The following is a 23,880-nucleotide window of genomic DNA, read 5'->3' as shown; positions in this document are numbered from 1 at the left end:
ACCAAAAGTTAACAAACGCGGTTTTACTGTATGAAACTGGTATAGAATATCAGACGAACAGCGGACTCTTGCGTTGGTGGTCCGCTACAATAACCTTCTCTTTTGCGCGACTTCCTCTTCACGCTTTGAGAAGCTACAAAAACTACAAGAACTTTCACTGTCATCGGTAGCGTCGTCTGCAACACATCGAGACCCTTTGAGAGAGAAAGTGCGTCAAAAACTACAGAGGAATGGAAATAATGCAATGAACTTTAGTTATTTATGTCTATTCAGGTCATTTTGCTGTCTCTGTAGAATTAACGATGCATTACTGCAATAAATATTTCAGTTTACTAATGTCAAACGGGTTTGTATCTCATCGGCCAGACATGTCTTCGTCAAGATCTTTGAGCAGAATGTTTATTTAGAAATCATTGACAGTTTCGTCTGTACGAAAGAAAGTAAAATCATTATCTCAATCATGTTGCAAATTTTACGTATTAGTATTTCTTCTGGAACGATAATATCCTCTGTTGTGGCTACATTTAACCACCTTTCCGGCTGTATATGGAAGAAGTAAGTGGGTGTCTACTGAACCATGGATAATTTGACTCCTGAAGACGAAGATTTTCCTGGCAGGCTGTTACACCAGGTAATCTCAAAATTTAAAATGCATGTAAAATTAAGCGTCTGAATTTGATGTGTAGTATTTTATGTTACATGTATTAAGTGTCAAATATTCTTTTTTGTCTGTTGGACGAAAAATGTTAGATGATTAAGACAGCTTTTTGAGAAACAGGCCGCGGTTTGCAATGTTATATTAACAAACACTGTTTGAAGTTTCTACACAGAATAGGAGAATTAAGCTTCAGGAGAGAAGTACGAATCTTAAATGTGTTTCTCATTGATCATCATGGGTAATATAGTAGACAACCTGTAATGATGCAGCCTGTCTCATTGTTAGTCATCAATCCACGCCGTTCATTACATGAACACACTGATGTAATGTAGCACAAAGCAAACACAGAAGCGGTCACTCTTCTATTTCTTCCAGTTTGCATACAGCACTACTTGTGACATATACTTATTGTGTGGCATCCAAACAATGCAGCAGTCCAATGTGACACTCGGATATTTCTGTTTTGTACTGCTGTTTCGCCCCAGGAGAATTAGAAGTTCCTCATGCCTCCTGATTTCTCAGGTAAAGTCAACTTGCGTAGATTTTCTGTGTGTGGGTTGAGTGTGTTTGTTTTATGACAAGCAGAGACTATGTCTAGGGTTGTTGACAACTTCTGCATTCTCAAATATCTTGCTGTGGACAATGATAGCATGATTGTTGCTATCCATGAAATGTCAGTTCCCTTCAGGTAAGGGTTGCTCAATAGCATAAATATTCTGGAATCAGATGTGCATCAATCTTTCTCTATGTGTCTTCAGATGATTAGTCTTTGCAGCTACTAGCGTAGGTGGTACAAGGAAATTAATCAGTAATTTGTTAGGGGCTTTTTTCTCTTCTGTAAAACATTGGTAAACCCAGGCTTGCTATTTTTTTTATTATTATTATTTTTTCAAATGCTGCAGTTATCTATAATGAAATAGTAGCTAGTTTTTTTTTAATATATAATGGTTGAAAGTGGTCCAAAGATTGGTAGCTTGGTTAAATGTTCAGAAATGTGAAGTTGTGTGCTTCATGAAATGCAAGAACATAATATCCTATGCACAATATCAAATAGATACAGTTGGAATCAGCCAATTCATACAGATTTACATTTGCCTGTACCATACATCTGCACTCTAAAAACCACTGTTGTGCATGGCAGAAGATACCACCCCCCCCCCTCTATATCATATATTAGGATTTCTTAAACAACTGTTGCCAGGGAAAGGAACACCTCATAATACATATGGGCAGCTATGACAGATGAAATAGTGAAGGCAGCAGTGGATGAAATAGGCAGAAAGATCTGCGTCAAAACAAGGCCTCCTTAATAGGTGACATTTGTTGCAAGAATCAACTGTGACAGAAATACTCTCCTGATATGTAAGATATAGAAATACCCTCAGACTTCAAGAAGACTTTAATAATCCCAATTCCAAAAAAGGTAGGTGTTGATAGATGTGAGAAGCTCTGAATCCTCAGTTTAATAAGTCATGGGCCGCGCGGGATTAGCCGAGCGGTCTAAGGCACTGCAGTCATGGACTGTGTTGCTGGTCCCGGCGGAGGTTCGAGTCCTCCCTCGGGCATTGGTGTGTGTGTTTGTCCTAAGGATAATTTAGGTTAAGTAGCGTGTAAGCTTAGGGACTGATGACCTTAGCAGTTACACACACACACACACACACACACACACACACACACACACACACACACACACGGGATTTTCAGAGAATGACTATGCTGACACTGTGGCTTACTGTAGAAGATAGACTGATGAACGGCTAACCTACATTTACAGCATTTGTGTATTTAGAGAAATTTTGGCAATATTGATTGGAATACATTCTTTTAAATTCTTGACATATAAGATACATGGGGTAAAAAGGTATCTAAAATTTGAACAAAAACTGGACTGCTACTATGAGAAGTACATTAAAGGAAAACCCAATATTGTCTGGAAAGTTCAGGTTGTATGGACGTCTGGTTTCAACTGGAGGAGTTGTTGCCTGAATCATATGTGTAAATGTACATTGGAGAATGTGATGCAATGTCTGGGTGATCCACCAAAAGTGGTATTTTGTGGACAAAAATCTTCAGGCAGTGGGAGTAAATGATACTTTTGTTCTGTATTGCATGATCTGAAATACAGTGTTCCATTACAAAACAGGTGCAAAGCTCTGTCTGAAGACAGTGAAAATGTGTGAAAAGGACTGCAGTGTCATAAAAGAATGCTTAATTGACCGAAGCAAGCATAGACAGATTTCATTCACATTACAATCTAGGTTTAAGATTCATGAATGCACAAACTTGCAGAGGAAAAACAATTATAAACTACAGAAATCATATCAGGCATTGTCATAAGAAGGTGAAGGGTAAAATACTCATCTTTTCCACAAGCTATGGAAAGGGTTTACCTGTAATCATGGCAGAGAAGTATGTACAGTACATAGTGACAAGAAACACAAAACCAAACATACCATTAAGTGAAGTGCTCAGGTAGTGTGATAAATTGGTGAAAAAGTACCAACTGGATCATAATTGGCAGAAGTGGGGTTTCTACCCTGTCCGGCCATCCCAACTTAGGTTTTCCATGGTTTTGTCAAGTTGCTAAGATGAGTGCTGGACTGGTTCCTTTGATAAGACCATGGCCAACTTCGTGCCCTATCTTCACCTAATCTTATCATAATTTGTGCATGTTTATACATGTATATATTATTTATGACATGTGCTATATTATTGTGCTGAATGATCAAAGGACAAATAAATAAATAAAAATGAAAAAATTGATTCCTTTTATAGACTACCAAGCCCCCCCCCCCCCCTCCAATATAACCAGAACTTTTGAGAAAACCCTGAGTCCACCTGTGCATATGTTTCTCAATGATACTGTTGTCATTGAAGGAGACTTTAATTGTCCAACAACCAATTGGGTAGTTATAGTTCTGTAAGCAGTGGGTTTGACAAAATCTTTCTGTGACACAAAACAAAATGCATCCTCTTAAAAACTACATAGATCAGATAGTTTGGAAGCTCAATCATAACAGTAATATATTAGATCTAATGGCAACAAATAGACCTGACCTCTTTGAGGAAATCATGTTGAAATTGGTATCAATGACTGTGAGATAGTTGTGGCAAAAAAGAACTGGAAACTTAAACAAGCAGAAATATTTATAAGTTCAGTAACCTAGATAAAGAAACAGTAGTGTCATGTCCCAAGGAGAGGCTCTGGGCAGGATCTTATAGAGGAACTGTAGTTCAAGTTTAGAAGAATAATTGTCCAAGAACTAGATACATACATGCATGTAGTAGAAAGGTTTGCAATGGGAGGTACCATCCATGTTATACAGTCTCTATAAAGAAACTACAAAAGAAACAGGAATGACTGCACTTGAATGTAAAATAAAGCATAGGGCTCTCGATCTGTGGCAGGTGCTAATGGAAACATGTTTGTCTGTCAGAAGGGAAAGCTACAAAGACTGTTAAAGATCTCAAGAAACCCTAAGAAATTCTGTTGTTTGTAAAGGCTGTTAACTTGTGCTTTAGTGCCCAGACACCCATGAATGACACAAGAACTGAAATTGAGGAAGCAAAGCAAAAGTAGAAATGCTGAACTCCATTTCCAAATGTTGCTTTACAAGGGGGAAATGCAGAAGTGCAGCTCCAGATACTAGTCTCAGCAGCATTAAAAAATAGTTGGAGTGGTTAAAACTAAAAAGGACTCCTGAGTTAGTCTGTATTTAACTGTGATATACTGTAGGTGCTGGAAACGAAAGTCTGTGATCAGTAGATGCCTTTCACACCCATCTCTTGCAGAAACATTGAATGTTTTCTGAGCTTTAACGTAATGAAGTATCTCCATGCCAACCAACATGGATTTCAGAAACATTCACATTGTGAATCCCATCCTACTTTTGTCTACTGATGTTCTGAAAGCCATAATGCAAGGCAGCTCAGTGGATGCGCTATTTCCTGACTTTCAAAAAACATTTGTCTCAGCACAACACCAATACTTATTAATGAATATATGATCATATGGGTTGTTTGTGTTGTGGTCTCCAGTCCTAAGACTGATTTACAGCTGCTTTGCATCCTGTTTTTCATGAAAAGCCTCTTCATTTCCGAATAACTACAGCAGTCTACAGCATTTGGACCTGCGTACTATCGTCATTTCTCAGTCTCCCTCTACGGTTTTTACTCCCCATATTTCCCCCAATACTGTATTGATAAGCCCTTGATGTCTCAGAATGTGTCCTACCAACTGGTCGCTTTTTTAGTCAGGTTATACCACAAATTTCTTTGCTCCTCAATTTTTTTTTTTTTTTCAGTACTGCCTCATGGGTTACATGAACTACCCATCTAACCTTCAGCATTCTTCTGGAGCACCACATTTCAAAAGCTTTTATTCTCTTCATGTGTGAACTGTTTATTGTCCGATGTTTCACTTCCATACAAGGCTACCTTCAAAAAAGATTTCCAAACACTTAAATTTATATTTGATGTTAACAAATTTCTCTTCTTCAGACACACTAATCTTGTCATTGCTAGTCTACATTTTATATTCTCTCTACTTCAGTCACCATCAGTTATTTTGCTGCCCAAACAGCAAAACCCATCTACTACTTTTAGTCTCTCATTTACTAATCTAATTCCTTCAGCATCACCTGATGTGACTGCACTTCATTATCCTTGTTTTGCTTTTGTCAATGTTAATTGTATATTTTACTTTCAAGACACTGTCCATTCTGCTCAATTGCTCTTCAGAGTTCTTTGCTGTCTCTGGCAGAATTATAGTGTAATCTGCATACCTCAAAGTTTTTTTATTTCTTCTCCCTGAACTTTAATTCCTTCTGTAAATTTTTCTTTGGTTTTCTTTACTGCTTGCTCGATGTACAGATTGAATAACATCGGGGATGGGCCACAACCTTTTCAACCACTGATTCCCTTTCATGCCCCTTGACTCTAGTTTAACTGCTGTCTGGTTTCTGTACAAGTTGTATATAAACATTCACTTCCTGTATTGTACTCCAGCTACTTTCATAATTTGAAAGAGTGTACTCTGGCATATGGGTTGTCAAACAAAATTTGTTATGGAATTGAGAGTGTCTTGGCCAGAGAATGCAGAATGTGCCTAACAAGACAATTTATTAACAGATGTAGGAGTAACTTCAGGTGTGTCCCAGGGAAGTATGTTTTAACTCATGTTGTATATTAATAATATACCTCAGACTTTTTAAGGTGATGACACTCATTGATAATGATGTACAGTCTGAAAGAAAAAAGGACTTAACATTCAACCAGATCTTGATGCAATTTCAAAGTGTTGCAAAGACTGGTGACTTGCATTTAATGTTCAGAACTATTAAATTGTACACTTCCAAAAAGCATCTTCTTTCTCAACATTTGTCCCACAATTTAATGGGATTCGCCCGTTTGCCTCTTCATCTCCACTTGTCACGATATTGTGCTTCGTCAGGATGGAGACTTGCTATCAAGAGGTCTACATGGAGGGTATCAAGCCAGTGTTGCCTCAGACTCCCAACAGATCACTGACTAACAATTTTCAACAAAAACTCAGGTTTTTGTTATTATTTCTTGACCTGCTCAAAGTATATGCCCATACCCACATAGGTCCCCCATCTTCTAAACAGTAGGTGTCATGTTGTACTGCCTGAGAATGTCATCCTTGGTCACATTATCGTGAAGTGTCAGGTTACGTGTCGAGAGAAGCATTTTGATTTACTGTGACTGCAAATATCATTGAATCTCCATTGGAATTGGTCAACTCATTCAAATGCCACTGTGTTAATGTTCGTGGGGATATGGTATGGAACATAAGCTCAGTTGTGGGTAATGCAGGTAGCAGACTTCAGTTGGTTGGTATGATACTGGGTTAATGCAATCTGTCTACAAAGGAGATTTCTTGCAAAATATTCATACACTGCATCCTACACTGTCTGACAAAAACACCGAAGCACTCGAAACGCAAATGAAATAAAACTTCATGGGATTGAGTGGGAATGTGATGTTATTTTAGTGATTACAAGAGTTGAGTCAAATTTAGAAAGAACTTGACAGTATGAGCCAACTTATCAGTATGATATTGCACCCCCTCTGGCCTGGACGCGTGCACAAATTCCATTGGAAAGGCTGTCATAAAGTTGGCCCACAACTGTTGTAACTAGTCCTCAGTGTCCTGGATACTTGCACTGGTAGGGAGTTGACATCTGAGATGGTCCCTCGCATATCCTGGTGACATATCTGGGTATCTTGTTGGCCACAGGAGTACCTCATCACCACGCAGACAGTATATAGAGACACATGCCAAGTGTGGACATGTATTGTCCTTTTAAAAAATGGCAATCTGACACTCTCACATGAGAGGGTGTCCACAACTTGCCATGTGTGGCAATAAAGAAACTGGACTGGTTGTTGTGTGCATTTCTGGATTCATTGATGAAAAAGAGAATATTGGGGGAATAACCGTGGACCCTTGCTGACACGCATACAAAATTACATGTCACTGTGGTGGTTAGTCTGGCTGTAAGTTTTCCTAGAAATGGGTCATGTGTCTGAGCCCTATCAGAGCTGTGCTATGCGCTAAAGTGGAACAACGTGTTAACATTGAATTCCTAACAAAACTTGGAAAATTCACCACAGAAACTTACAGTTTTTTTAAACAAGTTTATGGTGATCAGTGTTGGACACACAAGGTTTTGATTGTGTTAAGAGTTTCAAGGATGCTACAGAAGACACCGAAGATGATAAAAAATCAGACTGCCCTTCCACTTCAGAAACTGAAGAGATTGTGGAGAAGGTCAGTGGAATTGTTTGAGTAGTTTCAGACCTTGCCTGCATCAATAAGGAAACCATTAGATTTTACATGATGATCTGGGCATGACAAAGATTTGCGTTAAACTGATGCCAAGCATCCTTATAAACGAGCAAAAGTGACATTGAATGGACTGCTGTGCTGACACTCTTGAAAACATTGAAAATGACCCTGATTATCCAACAAAGTAACTGTGTGTGGGAAATATGAATATTCTAATACAATCCAGAGACTAAGCGACAATCCAAGCATTGGAAGAGTCCTCAATCCCCTAGGAAGAAGGAAGCACATATGAGCAAATCAAAATTCAAAGCAATGATGATTATTTTCCTTGATTTCTGAGGGGTTATTTACATTAATTGGGTGCCCGAAAGTCAGACTGTCAATCAGGCTTATTATGTAACTCTTCTGAAGGCCCTCCATGTATGTGTGTGATGAAAGAGACTAGATCTGTGGATGAATCGCACTTGGGTTCTTTGTCAAGACAGTGCTTTGGCCCATAATGTGATGCCTGTGAAGATGTTTTGGTGAAAAGCAACATTCCAATAATGGAACATCCACTGTATTCTCATGACCTAGCCCCATGCAACTTCTTTCTATTCCCAAAACTGAAGTCTGCACTCAAAGGAATCGGGTACGAGTCCATGGATGCAATTAAGGAAAAAGTAATGAGCCTCCTCAACAGCGTAAAAGAAAAAGACTTACAACACTGCTTCCAACAGTGGAAAATTTACATGGAGCAGTGCAGCGATCGGGGTGGGGACTACATCTGAAGGGGACAACATTTAAGTTGTGTACATTTTCTCAGTAGAGTGTTGGCGCATGAGTCTGGTTTCTTTATTGCCACACCTCGTATGTCATACCCTGTGGCTTCATACACTATGACACCAGGAGTAATATTGATGTGCCTCTCCAAAACATTAGAAAAAATGGGACACCTCACTAGCCCTACTCGCCAGTGAGTCCATGCTTCCTGGACATGGCTCCAATCAAGACAAAATTGTTTGTGTTGTGGTAAAAAGTGCTAAAGAGAACGCGTTAAACTTCAGTTACATGATAAATCAGTTTAATCTAAAAGCTGTAAATTCAACTAAATACCTAGGAATTACAATTACGAACAATTTAAATTGGAAGGAACACACAGAAAATGTTGTGGGGAAGGCTAACCAAAGACTGCGTTTCATTGGCAGGACACTTAGAAAATGTAACAGACCTACTAAGGAGACTGCCTACATTACACTTGTCCATCCTCTTTTAGAGTACTGTTGCACAGTGTGGGATCCTTACCAGATAGGACTGACTGAGTACATCGAAAAAGTTCAAAGAAAGGCAGCACGTTTTTATTATCGCAAAATATGGGAGAGAGTGTCACAGAAATGATACAGCTTTTGGGATGGATATCATTAAAAGAAAGGCGCTTTTCGTTGCAACGGAATCTTCTCACAGAATTCCAATCACCAACTTTCTCCTCCAAATGCGAAAATATTTTGTTGACACTGACTTACATAGGGAGGAATGATCAGAAAGATAAAATAAGAGCTCTTACAGAAAGATATAGGTGTTCATTCTTCCTGCGCACTATACGAGATTGGAATAATAGAGAATTGTGAAGGTGGTTCGTTGAACCCTCTGCCAGGCACTTAAATGTGATTTGCAGAGTATCCTTGTAGATGTAGATGTAGATTAATGGCAGTATACGCATGACAAGATAATTCTGTAGTCGGGCTGCTACTAGTCTTCAACCAGAGGTGCAGGGTGTCACAAAATGTTGCAGAGAGTCCTTTATGTGTTCTCAGATAACAGGAACAGATGTTAAGGGGATGCAATGTGCTTGGTACACAATGTGGCAGTCCTCTCTTGAGGTGCTCAGATGTGAGTGACTGGAATCTTGATGACGAGCATGCCTGCCCTTTGGTTCCTATGCAGTCCAACTTTGGGCCACTATCACACGCGAGTGTCCCACAAATCTGGATATTGCCCAATTTGCTGAACAACTGGAGACTCACTGTGAGACCCCTTTCAAACTGTCAAACTCTGTTAAGTGCTGCTAATGCTGTCTCACACTAGTACACTGTGTCTCCATGTCCATCACAGTGTTCACACAACACCATCACACCCCCATATACCCTAGTAGGTCTGGTAACAACACTAGACACGAACAACGCTAACACTCTCTGACGGATTTCTACCTCTCACAGAGAATTGCAGCTCTGATCATTTTACATACAAGCTGATGGTGTGTACATATGGAAAGCTACATTGACATCTGACAATGTCTTTTGGGCCCTTCACTTTTTGTCAGACACTGTAAAGCATTACTCAGATGTGTAGGACCCATACCAAATAGGGCAGTAAGGGGTTATCGATGTACCGGGTGATCAAAAAGTCAGTATAAATTTGAAAACTGAATAAATCATGGAATATTGTAGATAGAGAGGTACAAATTGACACACGTGCTTGGAATAACATGGGGTTTTATTAGAACCAAAAAAACACAAAAGTTGAAAAAATGTCCGACAGATGGTGCTTCATCTGATCAGAATAGCAATAATTAGCATAACAAAGTAAGACAAAGCAAATATGATGTTCTTTACAGGAAATGCTCAATATGTCCACCATCATTTCTGAACAATAGCTGTAGTCGAGGAATAATGTTGTGAACAGCACTGTAAAGCATCACTTGTGACTTCAGGTAACCCCAAAGCCAATAATCGCACGGACTTTGGTCTGGGGACCTGGGAGGCCAAGCATGACAAAAGTGGCAGCTGAGCACACGATCATCACCAAACGATGCGCGCAAGAGATCTTTCATGCGTCTAGCAATATGGGGTGGAGCGCCATCCTGCATAAACATCGTACGTTCCAGCAGGTGTTTATCAGCCAGGCTGGGGATGATGCGATTCTGTAAGATATCGGTGTACCTCTCACCCGTCACGGTAGCAGTTACAAAATCAGAATCACGCATTTCCTCGAAGAAAAAAGGTCCGATAACGGTAGATGTGGTAAATCCAGCCCATACCATGACTTTCTCGTCATGCAATGGAGTTTCCGCGACAGTTCTAGGATTTTCGGTAGCCCAAATTCTGCAGTTGTGGGCGTTGACAGACCCTTGAGTGTGAAATGAGCTTCGGCGGTCCACAACACGTTACTCAACCAATCGTCATCTTCCGACATCTTTTGAAATGCCCACACCACAAATACCCTCCACTTCACTAAATCGCCAGGTAACAGTTCATGATGCCGATGGATTTTGTACAGATAGCATCGGAGGGTACGCCTAAGTGCCAACCAAACAGTAGGTGTGGAATGCCGGTGCGACGTGCGACTGCATGAGCGCTGACTTCTCCGTGCATAGGCAACTACAGTTTCCATTTCTTCCTGAACTGTCTCAGCAGCATTACGCCTTGTGTTCGGTTGGCCACTACGGGGTCTATCGTCTAAACGACCCGTGGCTTCGAACTTCGAAATCATTCTCGCCACAGCTACATTTGTCAACGAACCTTTACCCGTTCGAATCCCCTTCCTATGGCGTTAGGATTGTAACGCTGAACTAGCACATTCCCCATTCTGATAATACAGCTTCACTAAAAGCGCCACGTCAACATGCTGCGACTGTTGGCGCATCTGATTTTCTCTCTCATTATAGCTCCTTTTATACACAATTGTCATTGCAGTCACTGACATTTTGCTGTCCAGCTCCATCTGTCAGACATTTAGTGAACTTTGTTTTTTTTTGAGGGGGTCTAATAAAACCCCATGTCATTCCAAGCATGTATGTCAATTTTACCTCTCTACCTACATTATTCTGTGGATTATTAAGTTTTCAAATTTATACTGACTTTTTGATCACCCGGTATACAGAAAAATGCAGTGTGGATGGTCACACATTCATTTGATCCACTAGAGAACATCTTGTAGATATGAAAAACCTGAACTGGCAGATGCTTGGATAAGTGCCAGCTATCCTGCAAAATCCTATTTACAAAGTTTCATGAATGAATGTTAAGCAACAAATATAGGAATATACTACAGCCCAATATGTATTTGTCCCATAAGGACAGTGAAGATAAATTTATACTAACTACAGGTATTTAAGCAGTCATTCCTTCAGTGCTCCATATGTGAAATAAATGGGAAATACCATTTGCAATGCACTTTCCACGGTAACCTCATTTTCTGGGCATCCTGGTGATCCTCATCAAAAACAGATGTTGGACCATATTTAAATTTGTTGCACTGTTTGTAACTGTTAAAATAAAAAAAATGAAAGTCCAGGATGGAATAATGACAGTATTATGAAAAGGATAGTTGCTACTCATCATATAGTGAAGATGCTGAGTCACAGACAGACACAACAAAAAGACTGTCAAACAAAGCTTTCAGCCTATCTGTGACTCAGAATCTCCACTATATGATGAGTAGCAAGTATCCTTTTCATAATCTTGTGTCCAACTGTTGTCATATGTGATGAACGGCCACCTAAATTAGGATTGAGTTTTTGCTTGTATCACACGCATTTTCCCATCCAAAAGCAAAAAGTGAATCACTGAATGACACTAAACTTTCTCCATCTGGGTGAAAACCATCCAAACTAAGTGACAAATCAGAGTAATTTTTTAACACATGGAAATGCCAGTTTGTGTCAACAACAATGTCTTTCTTCAAACATGGGTACTTATTGAATCACCCTCGTCTCTGCACGCAAACACTGAAAAATGTAAGTGTTACCATGATTTTTTATTGTGTCAATGTACATTGCTACCCAGGCATTAAAGGAAGATGTGGAGCCTAAATAGATTGCACTTCCATGTTTTTAAACCCATAAATGCAAGTTTTTGATATACAACTTAAAATGTCACCACTGAAAGATTTAATCTGTTCTACATTTTACATGCTTTGTCAGCTGTTGCTTAGTTTGCCAGGTGTTAGTACAGTTGACTTCTTCTTCTTTAATGTGTCTGTTATCCCACATTTCAATTGGAGGTTCTCTGTTATATGTCCTTTCGTGAGTATCATGCTTCATCATATTTGTCCATTTCTTCCAAATCTTTTTCTACCTCTTCCTCTCATTTCTTCCACATTTTCCTCTATAATTCTTTGTTGTAAATAATTCCTATGCAGTAAATGTCCCAGCCAAGAGTTTTTCCTCATTGTGATCAATTTTAATAATCTCTTTCCTTCCCCTATTTTCTTCATTAGTTCTTCATTCTTAAGTCTATCAGTCCACTTCACCTTAACCATTTTTCTCCATAGCTACATTTCAAACCTTTTGAAATATTTTACTGTCCACTGTTCACTGCTGTATAACGTTCCACATCAGGTGTAACTTTTAGCAGATATTTTCCTTGGCTCTATTGGAAATCTTCTAGCTTTTAGCAAGTGCTTCACCTTTTCAAATGCTTTCTTTGCCACAGATAGTCTCCTCCTTAATTCCTTTGTACAGCTTCGCTTCCATGTCATTCAGCTTTCTGGGTACAGAAAGTATGTGATTTGTTCTATCTTTTTTCTGTGTAAGAACATTAAAAGTACCATGTACTAAATAGTTAATATTTATGTTGTGTCTTCTGTCTGTAGGTTTCATAGAGGATAATTTCATGCTTCTTTCTTGAATACTGTTATTGCAGTGAAGTGACACATTGGCGTAGTTTAATGGCAAGTCAGTTTAGTTTTAGCCAGAGAATTTAGTGAAACTGACACCATGTGAATTTAGTATTATACCAAATACTCGTGGCCTGAGCTAACTATGTGTTGTATATGCAGTATTCTTATTTGTGTGTTATGGTATAAACTTTGTTTTCTTCTTTTGTATGATTTATATACATTAGAAAATTTCATTACATACATATATCGACCTGTGAAACATGAGTGGTATTTTGTAATCCGTATATTTTGTGAAATATCCCTGTTGTTAGTCAGTAATTGTAAGTTATTCTTTCTGCAGGCAGCATTATGGGATAATGCCGAATTGTTGGAAGATTTATTGCGTGGAGAACAGGTTGCACACATCAACAGTCAAGATTCTTGGGGTCGAACTCCTCTTCACGCAGCAGCAACTACAGATAATTCCCGCTGCTTGAGTGTTTTGTTAAATGCTGGTGGTATGTTTCTTTATTTTTTTCTTTTGTTTCTCTGCTTTTTGTGTTGCTGTAATAAATTTCAAAGTATAGCATCAGTAACACAAATTTTATTAATTTTTTTTCCAGCTGATCCAAATATTGCCTGTGGAATAAGAGGTGAAAATAAGGTAATAAGGTTTTAGGGTTATAAATTATTTGTATTTTTTAACTCTTGAATGCACTGCAAGGCCTTTACTTGTGTGTTGTTAACAAGCTTGTGTTATCGAACTACACCATTAAGTGAATGCTTTGAAAGTGTGTTGTGTATGTACCACGTAATGAACCTGAAGTGTATAGCTACATCAGGAAGTTACTGTAATGTTTTTACTTAAATAGCTACTCATAATTGGTGTCACAGACTTGTAGAGAAGCTAATATGTGAGATATTGTATGTGTATGCCAGTACTGTAATATCCTTCTACCCTCATTTGAAATACTAGGTTATTATAAATTACTGAAGCAATTTCACAGGTTTACTGTAGCTATATTACAGTGCAAAAATACTGTGAAGGCAAAAATGATGCTGTCAACACCTTTCTGTGGTCGAACAGGGTCATGTAATAGGGCTGTGAGAAGTTGGATGTTCCTTCTGCAGTACTACAGAAAAAACTTGGCAGGAATGTAGCCACTGTACATGGTTGCTGGTAGAGGTTCCCACAAGGATGTACAGTTGCAAGGAGGCCAGGCTCTGGACAGCCACATGGCACTACGGAGAGGGAAGACCATCGTGTTCGGTGTATTGGCTGTGGAACATTGTACTGCATCTGCAGCAGCAATTTGAGCAGCGGTTGGCAGCACAGTGACACAATGAACTGTTACAAATCAGTTACATCAAGGACAGGTCCAATCCAAGTGCTCCGTAGAGTGCATTCCACTGGCTCCAGACCACCACCATTTGCAACTTCAGTGGTATCAAGCGTGAACCCATTGGAGGGCAGTATGGGTGTCTGTTGTGTTTTCTGATGAAAGCTGGTTTTGCCTTGGTGCTAGTGCTCACTGTGTGTTGGTTAGGAGGAGGCCAGTTGAGGTCTGGCTCACGACCTGTGTGCATGCTAGACATACTGGACGTGCACCTGGAGTAATGGTCTGAGGTGCAATTTCAGATGACAGCAGGATCACTCTCATGGTTATCCGATACATTTTTACTGCAAATTTGCATGTCAGTCTGGTGATACAACCTGTTGTTCTGCCATTCATGAACAGATTCCAGGGAGTATTTTCCAACAGGATAATGCTCACCCACCAACCGCTATTGTAACCCAACATGCTCTACAGATCATAGACATATTGCCTTGGCCTGCTTGATCACAAGATCTCCAATTGAGCACATATGGGACATAATCGGATGACAACTCCAGCGTCATCCACTACCAGCATTACCCATCGCTGTCTTGACTAACCAAGTGCAACAGGCATGGAATTCCTTCACCCAAACTGACAGCTGGCACCTTTACAACACAATGCATGCATGTTTGCATGCTTGAATTCAACAGTCTGGTAATTACACTGGTTATTAATGTACCAGCATGTCTCATTTGCAGTGGCTTACGTTAATCTATGATCTTGAAATTTTAATCACATAAAAAAAGTTACATATACAAATGTATTCCAAAAATTTCATTACTCAAATTAGCTTTTTTTAGTGGTGCAATACCGCCCCTACTGACATTGCAGATATCAAGTTCATAACATCTACATATACATAAATACTCTGCAAGCCACTGTTTGATGCAAGGCGGAGGGTACCCCATACCACTGCAAGTTCTCCCCAAGTCTGACTTAGTGTGTTCCTGTCAATCTGTTAAAAACCCTGTTGATATGAGCTCACAGTATGGTACGTTTGATTTTAGAGGAGGTGTAAACACTTAATCTTTCACATAACTTCACTCAAAAAAATTGCGTGGGTGTAGGTGGTTCACGGTGTGGGTTCCTGTAGTCGTGTTCTAGTTCATGAACCACGGGCAACGTATGAGTGGCCAAGTAAGTGGTCCCGACAGTCGGGATACCAGTTACTTTGGAATAAGGCTGGGCATCTCGGACATATTCTGAGTTGTGGTCACCTTTGTGCTCATACGGCAAAGACTACCAAATCCACCGGTTAGTCCCTCAACCGTTAGGGGTAAAACCCAATGGGACTCGGAGCAAGTAAGGCTAGCAACCTGCTTCCCTGGTACTTTAAATATGACGCTGGCAACAATGAGAGCAAAATGCCTCGTACCTTTGGAGATGACGGAGTCCCACCTCTAACTGACAAACCAGGGACTCCTAAGATACGACTTGGCAAACAAATGGTAATGAGATGGGGAGCTATTAATATCAATGGGGGCTACTCTGGGAAGAAGGTAGAGCTGGCAGAGGCTGCAAGTAAGATGGGGCTGGACGTTTTAGCTGTTAGTGACATTCGGGTAAGGGGTGAGAAAGAAGAGGAAGTGGGAGAATACAAGGTCTACCTGTCAGGAGCCAAAGCAGGAATAGCACAATGGGGGTAGGGCTTTACATCAGGAAAGAAATGGAACCCAGCATAGTTGCAATAAGGTATGTAAACGAACGACTGATGTGGATAGATTTGACAGTGTCTAGCAAGAAAATTAGGATTGTGTCAGTATATTCGCATTGTGAAGGGACAGATCAAGATAAGATGGATAGTTTTTATGAGGCACTCAGTGATGTAGTTGTTAGAGTAAAGGACAAGGACAGTGTTCTGCTCATGGGTGATTTTAATGCCAGGATTGGAAATCGAACAGAAGGGTATGAAAAGGTTATGGGTAAATTTGGAGAGGATATGGAGGCCAACAGGAACGGGAAACAACTCTTGGATTTCTGTGCCAATATGGGCTTAGTAATCACAAACTCCTTTTTTAAACATAAGAACATTCACCGGTATACTTGGGAAGGCAGGGGAACCAGATCTGTCATTGACTATATAAGAACAGATCAGGAATTCAGGAAGGCTGTGGGGGACACACGTGTATTCAGGGGATTCTTTGATGACGCTGATCATTATTTAATCTGCAGTGAAATTGGGATTGTGAGGCCGAAAGTGCAGGAGGTCAGGTCCATATGTAGGAGGATAAGACTGGAGAAACTTCAGGATAAGGAAATCAGGCACAAATACATAACAGCGATCTCAGAAAGGTACCAGTTAGTTGAATGTAGTCAATTACAGTAATTGGAAAAGGAATGGACGAGGTACAAGGACACAGTGCTAGAAGTGGCTAAAGAATGTCTTGGAACAGTAGTGTGTAAAAGTAGGATGAAGCAAACAGCTTGGTGGAATGACACAGTCAAGGCAGCCTGTAAAAGGAAAAAGAAGGCGTATCAAAAATGGCTACATACTAGAACTCAGGTAGACAGAGAAAGTTATGTTGAAGAAAGAAACAAAGCCAAACAGATAATTGCAGCAACCATGAAGAGATCTTGGGAAGACTTTGGAAACAGGTTGGAGACTATGGGTCAAGCTGCTGGAAAACCATTCTGGAGCGTAATTAGCAGTCTTCGAAAGGGAGGTAGGAAGGAAATGACAAATATTTTGGACAGGTCAGGAAAACTGCTGGTGAATCCTGTGGATGCCTTGGGCAGATGGAGGGAATATTTTGAAATGCCTTGGGCAGATGGAGGGAATATTTTGAAGAGTTGCTCAATGTAGGTGAAAATACGATCAGTAATGTTTCAGATTTCGAGGTAGAATGGGATAGGAATGATGATGGAAGTAGGATCACATTTGAGGAAGTGGAGAAAATGGTCAAAAGATTGCAGTGCAATAAAACAGCTGGGGTGGATGAAATTAAGTCGGAACTCATCAAATACAGTGGAATGACAGGTCTTAAAGGGCTACACAGGATAATTGAAATGGCCTGGGAGTCGGGACAGGTGACATCAGACTGGACAAAAGCAGTAATCACACCAATCTTTAAACATGGAAACAGAAAAGATTGTAACAACTACAGAGGTATCTCTTTAATCAGTGTTGTGGGTAAAATCTTCTCAGGTATTGTTGAAAGGAAAAGTGCGAGTATTAGTTGAGGACCAATGGGATGAAAATCAGTGTGGGTTTAGGCCTCTTAGAGGTTGTCAGGACCAGATCTTTAGCTTACGGTTAATAATGGAGAAGTGTTATGAGTGGAACAGGGAATTGTATCTATGCTTTATAGATCTAGAAAAGGCATATGACCGGGTTCCTAGGAGGAAGTTATTGTCTGTTCTACGAGATTATGGAATAGGAGGCAAACGTTTGCAAGCAATTAAAGGTCTTTACATGGATAGTCAGGCAGCAGTTAGAGTTGACGGTAAATTCAGTTCATGGTTCAGAGTAGTTTCAGGGGTAAGACAAGGCTGCAACCTGTCTCCACTGTTGTTCATATTATTTATGGATCATATGTGGAAAACAATAGACTGGCTGGGTGAGATTAAGATATGTGAACACAAAATAAGCAGTCTTGCACATGCGGATGACTTAGTTGTGATGGCAGATTCGATTGAAAGTTTGCAAAGTAATATTTCAGAGCTAGATCAGAAATGTAAGGACTATGGTAGAAGATTAGCATCTCCAAAACGAAAGTAATGTCAGTGGGAAAGAAATATAAATGGATTGAGTGCCAAATAGGAGGAACAAAGTTAGAACAGGTGAATGGTTTCAAGTACTTAGGATGCATATTCTCACAGGATGGCAACATAGTGAAAGAACTGGAAGTGAGGTGTAGCAAAGCTAATGCAGTGAGCGCTCAGCTACGATCTACTCTCTTCTGCAAGAAGGAAGCCAGAACCAAGACTAAGTTATCTGTGCACCGTTCAATCTTTCGACCAACTTTGTTGTATGGGAGCGAAAGCTGGGTGGATTCAGGTTACCTTATCAACAAGGTTGAGGTTACGGATATGAAAGTAGCTAGGATGATTGCAGGTACTAGTAGATGGGAACAATGGCAGGAGGGTGTTCACAATGAGGAAATCAAAGAAAAACTGGGAATGAACTCTATAGATGTAGCAGTCAGGGCGAACAGGCTTAGATGGTGGGGTCATGTTACACGCATGGGAGAAGCAAGGCTACCCAAGAGACTCATGGGTTCAGCAGTAGAGGTTAGGAGGAGTCGGGGCAGACCAAGGAGAAGGTACCTGGATTCGGTTAAGAATGATTTTAAAGTAATAGGTTTAACATCAGAAGAGGCACCAATGTTAGCACTGAATAGGGGATCTTGGAGGAATTTTATAAGGGGGCTATGCTCCAGACTGAACGCTGAAAGGCATAATCAGTCTTAAATGATGATGATGATGATGATGTAGGTCGAGAGGCCTTGACATGAATTGGTGATCATCAATCCACCTTGACCGATCAATCGATTTCTCAGTTTCCTGTTTAGGAATTCGCAAACATCATGATCAAAGTGGAGTGGAGCACCATCCTGTTGGTAGATGAGGTCCACATGTCAGGCTCAAGTTGTGGCATGAGCCAGTTTTCCACCATGTCCAGATACAAATGTCCTGTAACGATCTTTTAGCAGAAGAAAAATAGACCCTAACTTTAAGCTGTGAGACTGCACAGAACACATTAACTTTTGTTGAGACCTGAGTGTTCTGCATGATAGTGTTGGGATTTTCTGTCCCCCAGATTCACACATTGTGCCTGTCACAAAGATGTTGCTTCATCATTGAAGATGAATTTCTCACAAAACTCATCCTCTTCCATAAACTTCTACAACTGTGTTGAAAATCCAGAGTATCTGATTTTGTCTTCAGGATTCAGGGCTTGTAGTAATTGCAAGCAGGAGGCTTCAATTTCAATTTCCTTAAGATTTTCCAGATGGTCAGCTGTGATATGTTCAGCTTTCTGCTTGCTCTCTTCATAAATTTCTGTGGGCTACATGCGAAACTCTCCTGCATGCTGTCAACCGTTTCTTCGCTTGCTATATGTCAGCCCATTGATTTGCCCTTGCAGATGTATACTGAAAATTTAAAGTGTGCGTATCATTGCCAAATGGAGTTGGCAATTAGTGGATATTTGTTGAACTTTATTCTGAAGTTTCATTGCACCATTGCGGCATACTGATGTTAATGCATTTCAAGCACAACATAAATTTTCTTGATGCCTGCCACCATCTTGCCAAACTGCTCACTCCTGCACTCTCATGGCAGAAATCTGAAGTGCAGCTGCTACTGTGCAAAACTTCTTGAGCTTTCTATATGAGTGTCGAGTTTTCTCACAATATTGTCAGTTAATGCATATGTAGTGATTTTATGAAATTGCTTCAGTCATTTACAATAACCTTGCACAAGCATCTCCCTGCAACAGAATACAGTGAAGAAGGGTTTGAGAAAATGGACACTGCTGGTATGTGAATCACACATTGGTTTCTGATGAAATTACTCTGTTCTGCAGGTAGAACCCAGATTTAAATGAGTGAGTGAAGTTGGGAGCTACTACAATGGATATCAGCAGAGTCAGACACTGGGTTTTTTCATTAAATGGAAGCAACAGTATGAATATCAGCTAATCAGAAGTGTAGTGAATGCCCAAGCTCTCTAATGACTTCACCAAAAACAGCCTCCATAATGAGATATCATTTGCATTGACTGTTGGAGAACAGCTAAAAAATGTTGGAGCTTTCCATCATTGAACATAGTGTAGTTACCATTATTGATAAAGGGTTTCGAAAGGTTTTGAGCATGACAGGTACCGCAGATGACAACTAGCAGTAATAAAGTTTCAAGGAAAACAGTAGCCAACAATTTGTTGCATCATTTCAAAACAGAAAGAAAAAACTATGATGACATGGGCTGATTTCTTCAAACTTAAATAAAAAATAATGGCAATTGACAGCACAGCCTAAGAAAAAAAAAATTTAAAGCTGTATCCACAAGGAAAGTGATGGAAATTTTCTTTTGGAATTCAGAGCCTGTAGAACATGGTGATTTTTTTGGAGAAGGGGAAATTAATCAATCCTGTGCAATGCATCAGCAGCTAGAAAAACTTGAGCCACAACTTCTTCAGATTTGTGAAGTGAAAACTCTGGTGCTTCTATGTGACAATATTAAACAAATACTTAATCTTACGAGTACATCCTGATTACAGTGTGCTGTATATCTGTTAGTATGCAAATATTATTTCTTTTATTGCCCATTTTGTATCCTTTTTATTTGTGTCCTTTTTTTATAATTTTTTTTTACTGTTTTGATACTGCGCTAGTCAGTTTTTGCCTTTTTCTCTCTTTTTTAGCATATCATGTGTCTTCTTCTCTAGATTTTTCTCTCCTCCTGTGTCAGCAGAGAGCCTATCTTTTATTTTCCCTAAAACGTTTCTTAAATTTCACTGTACATTTGACCTACTTTTGCAAGTATTACTCTGCAACATGAACTGGTTTCCTGAGTATAGCAGGAGCTATGTTGGTCTATTTACAGTTATATTACAGATCAAATTAGGGTGTGCTATTACCTTGCAGTGTGGTGCTAAAAGTGATAGTGGAAAATACCTTCACAATAAACTGTGACAAACTGCTGTTAATGTCATTAATATTACTGACAGTGAGAATGAGAGAAGTATTTTAGTGCTGCAGAGAAGGCAATGGAATGAGCAATCAAATGATTACAAGCAGATATAAGTAAGTCAGCGGTGTGCAAATTACGGAAGGAGGGAATGATGGCGCATTGAACAGTATTCAAGTATCTGCCCCAAAGGAGAATAAGTAAAATGGACACAATAAATATTTCATTGATGATACAGACAAGTGTGTTATTAAACAGCATTTTATTTATTATGAACAGTACAAGGAAATACTATTTTTGCAAAAACTTCACAGCTTTTGCTGCACCAAACTGGACTTCCATGCAAACAAAAAGCTATGAGAATAACTGTTCCATCCATGCTATTTTAAGATTTCCCACCATGAAAGTCATTATTTGCAGATGAGAGAACATGCAGTAAACTCCCATTTATCCAAATTGCGTTTATCCGAAATCTGCTTTATCCAAACAAATTTTTCCAATTTTTGCTGCTCTTATTGGTGCTGTCTGACGCATCGTGCTGCTACGCTTTTGGCTACCTAGACTGACACTTGACAAGTTTCAACTTGTTTGCACCTGGAACCATGCATTTGCTGGTGTTTTCCGGCAGTCTACTGCTAATCAGTGCACTGGCACTTGTCAAAAGTCTGAGTGTTGTCAATTTGTGTGAGTGTTGGTTGAAGTTTTAGCGTGTTTCTTGTTCGTATTGTGTGGTTTCGTGCCATTGCCATCTACTGGAACTCCCTGGATGTACAGTACATACAGTATTGCTCTATGCAGCACAACAGCCCTGTTGAAACCGACAATGAGAGTGCAGCGGCAAACACTTTTTGCCTGGTATCGGTACATCAGACAAAGCCAAGCATTTAACAGTTTAATAGTGAACGTGCAATGCTCTGTTGTGTTGCTGCATGGTCTTGGGTAGGACAGGGGAGAGGGGATAGATGTATCAAATGTTTTCATGCGATGACTGCCACAGTGTGGTTTCAAAACTCAAAACCTTTGTCTAGTGCTCTTCGATTGTTGTCAAGTCTTACATGTGTGTTTTCTATTTAATGTTTCGTGTTTACTCTACATGCTTTAAAATGTCCAGATTTAAAAATGGCCAAAAACCAAAAGAGAATCAGTCGAGTGTCAGCAAAAAAAAAAAAAAGACACTGAACATGACTACGAGTGTGAAACAAAAAAAGAATGTGATTGGAACAAAAGCTTTGCACTTTTCAGAGAATTGATGCTGGTGAGTGACCTGCGAAGGTTGTGTGGATTTGAACATTGGTAGGAATACGATTACTGATTGGAAGACAAGTCGATCATAACTTGAAAAAAATTTTTCCGTCCAAAGTGTCAGGCAGCACAGTGAAATCTCAAAAAACAATGAGAAAAGGTGCACATCCTCAGTTAGAAGAGGTCTTGTTTTTGTGGTACAAACAAATAAGAGACAAAGGTGTGCCAGTTTCAGGTCCTGTACTTTGTCAAAAAGTGAAGAGTTTTTATGAGCTGATTGAAGGAAAGGAGCAAGAATTCCTCGGAAGTGATGGCTGGCTGGATTGGTTCAAGAGGCGGCATGCCATTCATGAAATTGCCATCAGCACAAATCATTATCCGGGGATGAAGCCACTATCGCTGATTTTAAGAAGAAACTGCACACAATCATTGACAAAGGTGGTTATACTGGTGATCAACTTATTAACAGTGATGAAACCAGGTTGAATTATAAAATGTTGCGAACAGAAACCATTGTCTCTAAACTAGAAAAACGGCATCTGGATATAGAAAAAGCAAAGAAAGAGCTACTGTCCTCACATGCAGTAATGCCACTGGCAGTCATTAATTGCACCCTAATTTAATTGGCAGATCCAAAAAGCCAAGAGCATTAAGATGGCAGCCAGCTGATAAACCTTTGCCATTGTGGTACACAAATCAGTCTAAGGTATAGCTGAACAGTGCCATCTTCAAAGAGTGGTTCCAGGGAGAGTTTGTTCCAGCTGTAGAAAAATACATGGAGGAAAATGGACTTCCTCGGAAAGCACTACTTGTTGTGGTCAACGCTCCTTCTCACCCAGGTGATTAAAAATGGGGTTGTGAAAGCTGTATTTCTCTCACCAAATGTCACATCTCTACAATGGACAAAGATGTTCTTGAGGCAATGAAAAAACATTACGGATGCAAGCTGCTGGAATTCTTAATCGGTGCGATTGATGCTGAAAAAGATTTTGTGCAAGCTCTTAAAAAAATCGATCCATTGGATTGCTGAAGCTTGGAATCAAATTCCTCCGATTTCTCTCTTTAGGGCATGGAAAAAACTCTTAGGTCATAAGGCAACTCATCAGTGGTGGGAAGAAGGAGGCAACACTAACTTAAGCTGACGTGCCAGAAACAGATGAAAATGATGTAATTTTGGTGAATTTACTGGAGAAGCTACCAGGTTGTGAAGACGAAATCTTCGAAGACGTTGAAGAGTGGATGGAAAACAAATTTTTTGATTTGATTGAGGAAGAAATCATCCAAGTTGCGACCAAGCAGAAAGCGTCAGAAGAATATGTCTCTAATGATGAAGCAAAGAAAAAGATTCCTCACACAGTTGGCGACAAAGCGATCCAAACCACCCTGGCGTACATCAGCCAACAGGAGGAGGCGACTTATCCCGAATTCGTTTGTTTCCAATGTTGGAGATATATTGCTGCAACAAAAGCTTCTCATGCCAAAAACCAGAATACAATTATAGACTTTTTTACTGAAAAGTAAATTCTAATGAAGTGTCCTAGAACTTCAATGCCCATAAGTTAAAAGTTTTTTGTCTTTTTACT

At 39.8% G+C, this 23,880-nt stretch overlaps 1 protein-coding gene across 1 annotated transcript in view; it reads left to right on the top strand.

Annotated features, from left to right (window-relative positions):
- The first annotated feature begins 403 nt into the window (after positions 1-403).
- LOC126176520 (leucine-rich repeat serine/threonine-protein kinase 1) overlaps positions 404-23,880 on the top strand; it is a 389,495-nt gene continuing 366,018 nt past the window's right edge. The window contains exons 1-3 of the mRNA XM_049923710.1: positions 404-631; positions 13,408-13,564; positions 13,670-13,710. Coding sequence (XP_049779667.1) covers positions 578-631; positions 13,408-13,564; positions 13,670-13,710 — 252 coding nt within the window. The 5' untranslated portion in view covers positions 404-577. The remainder of the gene's footprint in view (positions 632-13,407; positions 13,565-13,669; positions 13,711-23,880) is intronic.

The sequence above is a fragment of the Schistocerca cancellata genome, chromosome 1, assembly GCF_023864275.1.
Source record: "Schistocerca cancellata isolate TAMUIC-IGC-003103 chromosome 1, iqSchCanc2.1, whole genome shotgun sequence".
Classification (NCBI taxonomy): domain Eukaryota; kingdom Metazoa; phylum Arthropoda; class Insecta; order Orthoptera; family Acrididae; genus Schistocerca; species Schistocerca cancellata.
Note: the sequence above shows the minus strand (reverse complement) of the source record. Positions and strands in the feature narration are given on the sequence as shown.